Source organism: Acanthaster planci, linkage group LG09 (assembly GCF_054643075.1).
Source record: "Acanthaster planci isolate LZ-2023a linkage group LG09, COTS_SCS, whole genome shotgun sequence".
Taxonomy (NCBI): Eukaryota; Metazoa; Echinodermata; class Asteroidea; order Valvatida; family Acanthasteridae; genus Acanthaster; species Acanthaster planci.
In genome coordinates, this window is record NC_141785.1 from 7,046,098 (window position 1) to 7,059,035 (window position 12,938).

Below are 12,938 nucleotides of genomic sequence, written 5' to 3' on the forward strand. Positions count from 1 at the left end.
TGAAATTGTTGCCGTTGCACCTATGAACATTTTTTGTTTTTGTAGCTTCCAAGTTATCAATAGTGTTTTCAAGAAGTGACAAAATACTCCATCTTCTGCACAACGGACGATTCAAGATAACTGCTTTTGAAAATTATTCCCTTTTTATGACACAGTTTTGACTAGTTTGTTGTTACAGATTTAGGAAATGTTTGCAAGGTCATGAAATGTATGTTTTGTAATTGTAGAAAATTACATTAAGTTATTATGGAAATATTTTTACTTCATGAAAACGGAGCAGTGGGAAGGCCTTTATTATTTTTTCCCATTATGGTGTACAGAGTTTGCAAAAGTTGTTACATTGTTACATTTCAATGCCATTTGTGTGCATGTATACATCCGCGTACTAACTCATACAGAAAAGTGTGTGATCCAGTTTTTGCCCTGCTAATGAGGTGTCATTTTGCCACTTCATGAAATCAAAGAAACACAGAGAGTGAGCTTTTTGTCAAGTGTTTGTTGAAGATTAACAAGAAAGTAAACAGCATTTTGCTTCAAAACTCAAGATCATGCATTCTGTAATGTAGAATAAATTGTATGTTGAAAAAATGTTTTCCACATTCCCAAATGAATCTGCCAAAAGTTGTATGTGAAATTAACCGGTTGTAAGGTCCTGGCTAAAGTCCTTATTATGTGAGGTGCAGGTTTACACAGTATACTAGCAGGCCACTAGACCTGGTCGATTGGCCATTAGATTGGCCATCTAATCCCTTCAAATGGCCACCAAGTAAGTGTGACTTACTTCTTAGTTGGCCATCAAATTTGCATGGTAAGCCAGCTTTTGGCATTTCAAATCTTCCTGATAAGCCACTGATGGCTACCAAGTCTGCTCATTTGGCGTTCGATAGCTGAGTGCTAGGATTGAACCACCTCACAGCCCTGAATTCTTCATCATTTTCTACACTCTGTGAGAGCCTTGAGAGAGTTTTGAGTCAACAAGGCTTGGCCTTCATATCAGCATGGCAGGCCCTGATAGAAAGGCCAAAATTGGCCCTAGCCATGGCAGACACTTTGTGCCTGACATCTTTTCTTGTTTGTAATCATCAACATTGGCATTCTCAATCTGACTTCATTTCAGATTACATTCCCCCTCCCATGTGCACGGACGACTTTTGTCTGAATGATGGTACATGTTCTCTTGATTCTAACGACAAGAAGGTGTGCAGTTGTGATGACGGATTCGCTGGAGAGCGCTGTGAAAGAGGTAGGCCTGACAGGGGCATGTCATGTTTTCAATTAGTGATGGCTCCCACATGTTTGAATGTTAAATGGCATAGTGAGCAAGGATTGTAGATTTTGCTCCGACAGGTGATTCAGGATTATCTGAAACATTTAAGAACTTGCTTTAAATTTCATTTTCCTGTTTCCGATCCTGGTTTTTCAGAATAAAAGTTAGCGTTATTTTCATTGGTGTTTGCTGTTGTCTCTTAGTGTCATGCCCCAGTAACACGTGCGAGGAGAGTTCCACCAGGGAGTGTTTTGTGACGGCCACCATGCAGTACCTGTGCTTCTGCAATGATGGGTACCAGGGACTGCGGTGTGAACAAGGTCGGTGTGCTGGCTAGGCTAGCATAACATCTCTCTTTCAAAAAAGCCAAACGTTTTGGATTAGGATGACATTTGTTCCAACTCTTCCGAAATGAGTGCGAAGCTAAGTGCTTCCAAACAGCCATCAGTGACACAGACTGCAGAGCGTTTTAACCACAACATCTGCCTCACAATGAAACAACTGGGGTTCGGGGGGCTTCTTCCAGCTGGGGGATGGTGGAAGGTGATTCTGTCCCCCCCCCCAAAACAAATTATAGTAAAAATTGGCTGTCTTTGACCTGTTCAATCTCTTTGAAACTTGGCATGTGTGTAAGGATGTCCACGCTGAATGTATTTGTGAAGTTTCAGATCGGACAACGGGTTTTGGTTTTTTTTATAGGGCACACACTTACGTGTATCATTCTTGCGCATCGAGTGTTTATTCGCGGTAAAGTTGACCTTTGTGATCACTGATGAACTAAATCCCCTCAATCAAATCTGCTCTGTTAAGCTACAGTCTTAAAATTCATCAAAAAAGGCCAACTCAAATGTGACCCAGTCTATCAAAATGGATCTCAAGTCAACACGGTCTTTCTAGAGTGGAGCCCTCAGATTTTCTTATCTGCATAATGTCCATTTTCCAAGGATACCAAACTAAGCGAAACGTCAAACAAAGGGCACGGTTTGCTCTTTGCAACGCAACCTTAAACCAAATTACTGGGAAAAAGATCAACCTCCAGACTTTTTTTGTGGGAATCCCTTCACAAATTTTTATTCTGTTGTAAATTTTTCCTGACTTTGATCATGTACCAGCAAGTGATTTTTAAACTTTCATCTTGATATCTCATTTCTCCCCAAGGTCCATGTCCTGACAATTACTGCCAGAACAATGGAACCTGCGTTGTCCACAGCAATGGCTATGGCTGTCTGTGTCCTCCCCAATACATCGGTGCCACCTGTGGGACTGGTATGTTTGCTGTCTAGAAAATGACTAGAAAAAAAACAGCTTCACAAAGGACAAGACTGTTTCTCTGGTCCTTTGTGAAGCTGTTTTTTTTATAAATAGTGGTGTTTTTTTTAATAAACACATTGACTTACCGGCCGGCTGGCTGTACAGTTTCCTGGTGTCTACTCCAACGCAAAAGTACTTCTGTTTCCTTCTTAGGAAAAGTTTTTGTTTTGGTGCTGATTTGAGATTTTATTTATCAAATGAAATTTTGTAAAATGACAAACTTTTGGAGTGTCTCTAACTTTTTCCCACAGTTGTCTTCAGGTCCATACTTATTTGCTCTTGAGCCAATAGCCACAATTTGGTAAAGTGTACTCCCACTGTTTATCAGAAATTGGTTATTCAGAACTGAGGTTTTTCCAACAAATTCAACACAAATAACTGATATTAAAAACATATTTTTGAGAAATAGAGAATAAGGAGGGTCTTACCCTATTTTAGGAAGAAGTCACTATTGGGACAATGCTTGTTTGAAAGCTCTAGAATTTGCTTGTGTTTTTGTATCGTGGACATTTACTGTGTGGCTTTATACCCACCCACAAGTGAACAATACTGTGTCAAAACTTGTGAACCATTTGTGTCTCAAGGCACATATGCAGTGCATTAAAGAAAAAATGATGGAAATCAGCATCGCGCAACTGCACTGTCCAATTTTGTTAACAATCGTGCGGTCTATACCTGTCATATATCTTGTATGACTTACGTGTATCTTGTCTGGGTTGTTTGTTTAAATGCAGAGCTGAGCAGCTGTGCCCAGATGCCCTGTCTGAATGGTGGAATCTGCTCGGAGAAATCGGGAACCTTTAATTGCACCTGCCCCAAAGGGTTCTCTGGGATTATATGCCAGGATGGTAAGGTTGCCAGACCAGAAGAAAACTTTGGTTCTCCAGGTCACTGGGAAAACAAATTTGGATTTCACCAGGTATCTTGGATTGACCAAGGGTGAATGAGGGGGGAGCAGAGCTTTGCACCCCCCTGAAAAAAATCAGAGCCCCCATTTTGGTTTTGATTTTTTTAATTTGAAATTTTTTTTTAATACGAAATGTAACTTGTTGGTCAAGTTTAACTTCTCCTTCTACAAGTGTGTAAAATCCCAAATATGTGGTGTCACCCCTCAGAAATGCCATAAAAAGTTACATGAAAAAATTTCCAAATTTTTTTATGGCCTCCCCTAAAAAACAAGTTTCCCTCCCCCTCCAAAAAAATCCATGGGTCCATGAAAATCTGAAATGCGCATACAAGTGGAAATCTGGGATGATTTGGGAAAACCAACAAAGATGTTTTGAAAGAATTTTAGGGTCAAATATTCCTTGGTTAAGTGAAAAAGTTGAATCTGTAATGGATGTAGTCAGTTCATTAATTTAAATGGCATATTTTGACAAGAAGTCAATTTTGAATGAATTTTGAAATATTTCTAAGATAAAGACCTTGCTGTTTGTTTTTCGTACTTGCAAGTTCCAGCATGAAGTTATCATATTTTGAAATCTGACTACTCAAATGACAGGAAAGTTTAAAGTTTGAAGTTTTTTAATAAAAATACTTTCACTTTGAAATTTTTACCGAACAATTTAGAAATCACTAAGATTACAGAAGTCTTAAAGTAAGAAAACTCCATGAAAATCCCCCCATGTGGTTTTTTCCATTCTTCATTTTCTGTAAAATTCCCGGTTGGTTTTTAACCCATCACATCACAAATCACAAAAAAAAAAGACCAGGCTTGAATTGATGAATTCATGGTTTCCTTTCTTATAGACCCCTGTTCCAACCTTGATTGCCAGAATGAGGCCACATGTGACAATAGTGTGCCTGAGGCACCATCTTGTGTTTGCCGAGAGGGCTTTGAGGGCAGCAGATGTGAAACAAGTAAGATTTCCATTGTCATTTTGTCACAGAATGGTTGAACTAAAGTCCTGCCCTCATGTGTGCAAGGACAGTGAAAGACCTCATATATCTGAGGACAAGCAATGGTCTCATAGTCTTGTGTAAATATGTAAGGGTGAAAGGCAGCAACTAAATAAAGACAGGCAGCAGCCTCATATGTGTGAGGACATACCTGATCTTGTGTCTGAGGACAGGTAGTCACCTAATTTGTAGCAACCTGAAAATAGTTATGATTATTTGAATTTCTCCACAACATAAGTGACAGTGTACTCTTTTTTTGGCTTTGGGCAAATGCAAAATGAAACGTATATGATGTCGTGAAACATTCGGAGTGAAATTTGGTTAATTTGAAATCTGTTTCAACTTTGCAAATTTGCGACATGAATATCTGATCAGACATCATTCGTTTCCTGTGTACATGTGTTCACACACTGTTGTCCCATCTAGGATCAACTTATGCTGTGAATTCACGACTTGTTATCATTTCACTTCAGATATCAATGAGTGTGTCAGCAACCCCTGCCTGAATGGAGGAACCTGTACAGACGGAGTGGCTAGTTTCAACTGTACCTGTGTCACAGGCTTTGGTGATATCGACTGTTCAGTTGATTTAGGTGAGGCTTTCCTGTCATATTGGCCTTTATTGCAGATGCAGAATCAAAGAGATCTTTTTTACACTGACTTTAGAACTGACTGTGCTGGATTTCTTGTCCTTTTGTTTTGCATTTCTGAGGTTCCAAAATGAGTTGTAATTCAGGTGTTATCTTCCAGCTTGAATTGTACACAGCACCCTGTAGGGATGCAGACTCCATTGCACAGATTGTTAGAATAAAATCTCCCACAAGCTTCACAAAAACTGGCTTTACGGGTCCAATCACCCCATCCTTAGATGGTGAGGTCATGGGACAGGGTCCCGGCCAGCCAATGGAGTTTTCTTATCCTTTTTGTACACCTCTTTAACCACTTGCTACCGGGGAGCCCCGTTTTGAGCACCATGGGCATACGCAGAGCCAGGCTACCCAAAATCGAACAAAAGAGCTGGTCCGTCTAACAAAAGACAGTACTTGGAACAAAAGACCTGCTGCTGGGAATTGCCATCATTTTTCGGCTAGCATTTTTCGAAGGTAATACCACTGTTTTGGGTGTAGCCTGCTGGTGGATTAGCACCACGGACAAAAGTGCTCCAGGGCCCCATTGATGAGTGACATAGTGCCAGTGCATGCCAATCCAGCTGCGTTTGAAAAGACACCACTCGCATTCACTGGGAACAAAGGAAATTACGCAACACCTCACAATTCTGGGCTCTCTTTACAGGGCGGCAGGCCTGGGCTGAATACTCCGAAGTTAATGGAGGTTCCCTGTCAGCTTAGAGTAGCCACCACACAGTCACTCGTGTGGGTGTAAACATCCCTTAAATGAAATGATGAATTTTTGAAGAATTTTGGAAACTGAAAATCTTGAAAATGGCCCGTATGTATGCATTGCATTTTTAAAAGCACCCAGCAGCAAGTGGGTAACCCTCTTCTATTTTTGGAAACTATTTTAAAGATGAATCTTGTCCATTAGTTTTTAATAACTGAAGGTGTTGTTGCTGTAATCTCAGTTAGGGAAATCACTGCTCATTTCATGTTTTTTTTTTCTGTTCAATTTGTGAAACCAAAATTTACTCAAGGTTTGCCCATTGGTTCATTGCTATTCACCTAAGCAATGAATCGTCAAAGGAAAGAAAGTTTAGGTCAGCAAAATTTAAATATCTATGTAAGAATCAAAATGACATGTAGCTTGTCTTGCCAGATGATATCAGTTTTTCTAATAAATATGACAATGTCATCAGCATGAAAACCAAAAAGTACAAAAAGACTGTTCCAAATAGCAAGACAGAACTGAAAACTTGAGTTTAATGATACTCAAAGGTGCATTGACCCTTTAAATTGTGGATGATTTGGCAGTATTTGAAGTGAGTACACGCATAAGCTGCCCACCTGTGCCCACCTGGGCACCTTTTTACCTTCGCTGCTGGCAATTCTGAAGCTGATGACACCTGCTCGTTTTAGTGTTCATTCAATTCATAGTAGCAAAATGTCTCACCCCAAGTCCAGACTTTGAACAGCCTGAAACAGATTTTTGTATCATGATGCCCTTATATGGAATACTCATGTCATTCTTATGCATACTCCCCCCTTAAGTCCACTTTTGCCTCCTAGCCCCACCCCCAATCCCTATCCTCCATTCATGATGTATACGCCCAGTCAACTTATATAAACTCAAAGCAGCTGCTCAACAGCAGAGAAGAGACAGGGTAGTGTGAGGCACACATGCGAACATTGTACATTTGAACAGGAATCAGTCAGGGGGCTTGTGTCCTGTGCAGAATTTGTATGCAACTGTGCATACATACGGCATTGTTTCCATGTACAGACATGCCCTCCAGTGTTTCTGCACAGATCTGGATATTTATGGTAATTCTGTTTGCAGAGCTCTGTGTTGGAGGCCGTTCATGCTTGAACGGCGGAACTTGCATGAAGGGCACAGGCAGCACGGACGGGGTGTGCATCTGTCAGCCGGGCTGGGAGGGCAGTGTCTGCCAAATTGGTGAGTAGTGGAGTATGACCAACAGACAAGTCCAATGCATGGCAGACTGTGCAGTTTAAAAAGTGCCCAAATTGTAAATTTGTGCACTTTGTAAGCATAAAAGCTTTCAGTATCAACAATTAGTAACAGAAATGCGAGTTTCATGATATGCACGTACGAGGTTCAATTTTTACAAAACCACGTATATGCTGAACAGTCAGTGTTTTGCAGAGCTTACTTCTGTGAATTGAGCATGTTATAAGGTGCAAGGCCACAAGTTTTTACAATATGCACCTTTCCTGGTAAACTTCTTTACGCATCTCGTGATTTGTAAACTGTATCAAAACACGTTTTAATGAAATTGGCAGCAGGTAAAACGCTCACGTTACTACAATATTGCGAGATGCATGTCATATTAAAAAGGAAAGTGACACATTGCTAGGGGCACAATTAAATCAACCATAATCGCCTGGGTGTATTTACCTTGGAAGATTCCTGTACAGACCACTCTCATTTTGCCTAAAATCTGTATGGGTGGCCCAAGTTTGTAGAAACTCACCCTTTGGTTGGTGTTTTATTTTACGTCAAATTCCTTCAGACTGTACATTTTGTCCCATTACATTTAAAGAGGATTGTATTTTCACTTAGTATCCATTAGTGCATGTGTAAGCTGTGTGGAATTTTTAACTCTTTGTGGGTTGTTTTTTTACATTTGTATTTACAACCAGTCGCAGTTTTAGCAGCCACTTGTAGGAAAATCATTACCATAACATAGAAAGAGTGCACCCTATTCTCAAATCCATGCAACTACTACTCTGTATTGATTAATCCCACTTTGTCCTGTGTTTATGTATCGCTGTCCGGTGCAGATACTGATGAGTGCGCCAGCAATCCATGTCTGAACAGCGGAGTGTGTCTGAACCGTTTAAACATGTACAGCTGCTCCTGTCAAAATGGTTTCAACGGGCCCAATTGTGAGAACGGTGAGTACTGACAGGTTGCTCCAGACCGAGTCTGTGCTGCCTTAGATGTGCTGTACGGGTGAATCTTTCTTCTCCGGCACTGGTTGTCAATAAAATTTGGGGAATTTCTAAGGACTGCCTTCACTGAGTTAAATCAAGGGGAGAGGGGGATATTGGAAGGGACTTTATGCATTTTATCAACACATGTACGTTGTTGGGTAACAAAGTGCCAGAGTTTATTACAAACTTAATTGTGTACTGTGTGTAAAGAGGACACCTCATGAATATCACAGAATACATTATTTTGGCATCACAAAATGGCATGTTGGGGTGCATGCTCACTTGAATGCATAATGGAATAAGTTTGGTTTGCACCATCAGACAGGCAAGCATATAGTAAACTAGTCCACGTTTGATGACGTCTTCATTACGTTGCTAACAATGTTCAGGGGATCCAGTCGTTTTTTACAACACTTTTTTTTCACACTTACCTGACATATATAGGTGCCGAAATTTGTTCCCATGTTCCTTTTGTCTAGAATTATCCAAATGCTAGGTTTATAATAAGTAAACATGTCCTTAGGTGATGTGTTTGTAGAAAATATATCACAATTCCATACTTCAGTCGTAAACATTCCAAATGAACTTCTTGTGCGAAGACCTACTCATGATTAAACTGGCAAAGCCGTCTCTTGCCGGAGCATGGAGGCCATGCTGTCACCGGTGTGACAAAGACTCCTGCCCCCACATAGAACTGACCAGCTGTGACCTTTATACCCGTCTACCTCTCTGTATCTCTTACCTCTCCCCCCTAATTACAACAGAGGTGTCCACTGCTAGACCTCCCAACGCAGCCTCGACGTTGCTCCTGGAGCCCTGGTGGATCGCCCTCATCTGCCTGATAGGGGTCCTGTTCATCATCTTCATCATTGTGGTCTTCTGCACCATGAATCGCAACCATGTTGAGAATGAGAAGAGACACCTCGTCAACCCCTAGCTCAGGACATAAAACAATCAGCCGTGAGCATTTTGCTTTATTTTCCAGCAAACACGAGCAATGCCGTGCACAAAGATACCAGCAGTATAAGTAGCCTTTATTTATAACTGCATTTCAGTCATAAGCACTTATTTGGTTTTACCAGCAATGCATTTAATCTCAAACCAATAAGTGAACCATCCTCCTGCTCTCTTGCAATTTGTAGTCAAACTGTTGAAGGAAAGAGATGTGTGGAATTATCAGCTAGAGATCTTACACTCAATTCCTGCACATCTTACCTGCAATAGTAGTTTCAAGAAAAGTGTTTCCTTTTCATTGTAAAAACTTTCAGCGATTTCTTAAAGGTGCATTTTTAATGATTACAATCATAAGAAACACATATATCGAGTGAGACTTCTTACAGAAATTTTATGGCTGAGCCATACTAAAGTGTTTTACCAGTTAATATTGTAATGCACAGTTTTATAAAATTAAAGACATGAAAGTTGATGTTTTAAGATGTTTGAGACGAACCATCAATTGTCACGACATCAAATGGCGACTACTGGAAAATGAACAAACTCCAGGTGTCTTTAGTGCCCAATTTCACTTGACAAATTGATATGTGGAGTCCTCGGGTGATATGTAAAAAGTACAGGAGTCAGATCAGTAGGTAGTGATTGCTACAAAGGAATGCGTTGGTGTGCAGGTTGGACTTTCAAACTTAGCATTTGAACTGGATGAAACAGGATTTGATGGGAAAGATTGAGGATGAAACAGGAGAAGTATGTTCCATATGATTGAACTTTCCACTTTTAGCTGCATGCATGTAGATTGGCAAGGTCTTTTCCATGAGTAATAAATGAGTTTAGCTTGGATAAAAATATACGCATGTAGTGCATGTGTGGTCAAAGTATGTATGCTCTTTTTCCATACAATCATCTTTCCGTCTAATCGTTTTCCTGAAGTTTGAATTTAGTTTAGTTCAAAATAATATGCCCAATCTTTAGAAGCTTAAATGAAGATCAATCTATTTGCTGCCATCCTTGGCAAACCTTGGCAAAATTGCATTTGGGGGAGGGAATTCAGATAAAAGTGAATCTTTTTGTGATGAGGTGTATATCCGTAAAAAAGAAAAAAAATGGAAAGGTACACTGTAATTTCTACTGCCAGGTATTAGCTCTGTATTTTTTTATTACGAAAATATGCAATGAAAGATTTTAAAAATATATATTACTGAAGCAGCATTGTAACATAGATAGTGTTGATGAAATGTTTTGACCCAAGATTTTTCCTTTTCTTCTGTAAACGTATTTTCATGGGTATCCTTTATCTCATGAAATAGTCATGCACCATCTTGATGGTCCTCTCATTGCCTGTAAAGTGACATTGGAAAGGGAACAATTACTGCACAGTGACAGGTACATTACTGTGGCACCAGTTACATGGGATGAACCACGAATAGTTTTGTGACCACACCAACCCCTGGATTTCATATTTCTGGCAATTCAAAAGAACTGTTTGGAAAACATCTTTTGCTTGTTTTTTGCATCATGGTCTGTCCGGAAATGCAAGGTCCACAGGGACACACACGAGTAGAGCTGTTGTGCATGACCCTCCATAACAAGAGCACTGACCTGAAAGATTGGTACCCCGTGTATCATCTCTGTTAGACACTGTGGATGGCCCTAGTCTGGTCTGATGTATAGAAAAAAGTGCCAGATATTTTGAGCAGTAGTTGGTGAGGTACCTCTGTTGTAGAAGTGAGAATTCCTAATGGAAGGTTCACACTTCCAGATTATCTTTGATTCTTCAAAGTGGCCCTCTTCAGTGGTGATCAGCACTTTGATAACTTGAACAGAATCACTGTTCTGCGACAGTTATCCCATACAAAACCCCAGTAGAGCGCTTTCTGCCTTTAAAGGGGGCATCTCACATGTCACCGGATAGACTTCCATACAGCTTCATGTCATCAGTGTCAAAATGTGTGTAGAGTTAATATGCTTTTATACATGAACATGTAGAGTCTAGTGGTTTATTGCATGTGTATGAACAACCAGTTTTTTCCACAACCCAGATCTTCATAGCAATTGTCAGTTTCCATACTTCAAATGCTGTCACACTTATAAAGAACTATATTGGCTGAAGGTAAATTGGTAACAGGGTTTTTATGTAAAAGATTTTATATTTTGAGAATGGATCTGTACTTTTTTTCCTCTCAAGGCCCAGTACTTCAACCATTGTCTTTCAAAAAGTGAATCCTGCACAGCTTGGGTAAGAGCCAAATCTCAAACCACAGTGCACATTTCACTGCAGTAATAAGTAGAGAGATTTTACCGTACATGTAGTAAGTCATTATTCGCTGCACAGCTCAAACTGGCCCAACCCCCTAAGGCCATTTTATACTTTTGGTGAATCTGAAAGCAATGGAAATTCAACATCCGGGCACGTTTGCATCTAAATTTTGTTCAAGCTATAAAAACGTGTTCAAGTTTTGTAAATTCACAGCTCGAATATTTGATCTGACACAACAACATTGCATTTCTGTGAACGTGCCTTTACTCTTTATTTCATTCAAAATTTCCCAACTCGAGTAGTTTGGGCGATACAGGGAGTAAAGAGACAAAACTCAATTAACATGTAGCCAGAGTGTGGATTTTTTTTTTCTTCCCCGCATTTTTCTTTCACTAGCATAAATTTGAATTCAGTACCATGATTTATGTGACTTTTGAATTTGTGCAAGACCATAAACCTGAATTGATTCCCATCAATGTGTGAGCAGTTGTTTCTGGCATTAGCTGCTTAACCAAGATGTTTTGATTCTGCTTTTTATATTCAAAGTACAGGTTCTGCACGTCAGTGGAAAGTCTGTTTTTGTTTCGTTGTTTTTAGTACTTTTTCTACTTATTGCGTATTTAATGCTCAATAAGAATACTGTACTTAGTGCATTATGCTGCCATTTCAAAGGAGGTTTTAGAAATTCTTGTAAAGATGTGTACATTTTTTAGTCGTTATGAGCATAGATTTATTTGAAGTACAATTTTATACAGCTGGCACTCTGAGAAATAAAAATCAAACTAGACTTTTGTTGAAATGAGTGGCATTTATTTCAGTTGTGGCTGTAGAAATTCACATGGAACTAAAATTAACATATGTACATCTTGAAAATATGTATGACACAAAAACCGTAAACAGGGGCCATGGAATTACTTTAGCAGTGTTTCCCGTATGGTCCTCTAAATTTCTACAGGTATTTCAACTACCTGAAACATGTTGCTTTTGAATAGGCAAGGTAGTTTGAAACGGCAGAGCACTTTATGCTTTTGCAAAGTTGTTATTCCCTTTGGCAATCAAAAGTGGATGTCACTAAATCTGTTTGTCAGTTCGGATGTCAAAATGGACACAGAGTTTTAATTTCAAAACAAATCACTCTGTTCTCAATCCAGTCATACCGGTCCACAGTGACACACATGAAGAACAGGTTGGGGCAAAAATTTTAAATTATCAGGGAAACAACTGCAAACAGTGGTAACGACGAGATTAAAGTTGCAGTTTTCTGCATAGGTTTTGTACATGTTATTAAACAATGATTTTGGATCGATAATGTTTGGCATCCCATCCTGTTTTCAAGGCCATATTCCCCCCCAAAAAAAACACCCCACCAAACCCAGCGCTCTCTATATAGTGTTGTCGTTGAGTACTTCTTGTCATCTTCAAGTATTTCAGAACAAAGCTGTAGGACATGAACATAGAATAGTTTATGAACAAAGGTAAGATCACAAAAGAAATACATGTATAAGATATCAGACACAAAAATCATATCAGGCAAAAATTTAAGGAAAAGGAGAAAAGGTCCTAGTCAAAAACGTTTTTGTACTTTTGTAATCTTACTATCCAATTTACACATTCTCCAGTAAAAATGAAATGAAACTAACAAAATCCTATGTATCGGTAGAAATCCACAAGAGCACAC

General features: G+C 39.5%; 1 protein-coding gene across 4 annotated transcripts in view; it reads left to right on the forward strand.

The window, feature by feature from the left end:
* The window catches only part of LOC110982290 (uncharacterized), a 73,960-nt gene extending 61,913 nt beyond the window's left edge, over positions 1-12,047 (forward strand). For all 4 annotated transcript variants that reach the window (XM_087141422.1, XM_087141423.1, XM_087141424.1 and 1 more), the window contains 9 exons: positions 1,118-1,243; positions 1,471-1,587; positions 2,426-2,533; positions 3,313-3,426; positions 4,328-4,438; positions 4,951-5,070; positions 6,932-7,048; positions 7,897-8,010; positions 8,814-12,047. In XM_087141422.1, the coding sequence (XP_086997548.1) occupies positions 1,118-1,243; positions 1,471-1,587; positions 2,426-2,533; positions 3,313-3,426; positions 4,328-4,438; positions 4,951-5,070; positions 6,932-7,048; positions 7,897-8,010; positions 8,814-8,986 (1,100 nt within the window). In that variant the 3' untranslated portion in view covers positions 8,987-12,047. The remainder of the gene's footprint in view (positions 1-1,117; positions 1,244-1,470; positions 1,588-2,425; positions 2,534-3,312; positions 3,427-4,327; positions 4,439-4,950; positions 5,071-6,931; positions 7,049-7,896; positions 8,011-8,813) is intronic.
* The last annotated feature ends 891 nt before the right edge of the window (positions 12,048-12,938 follow it).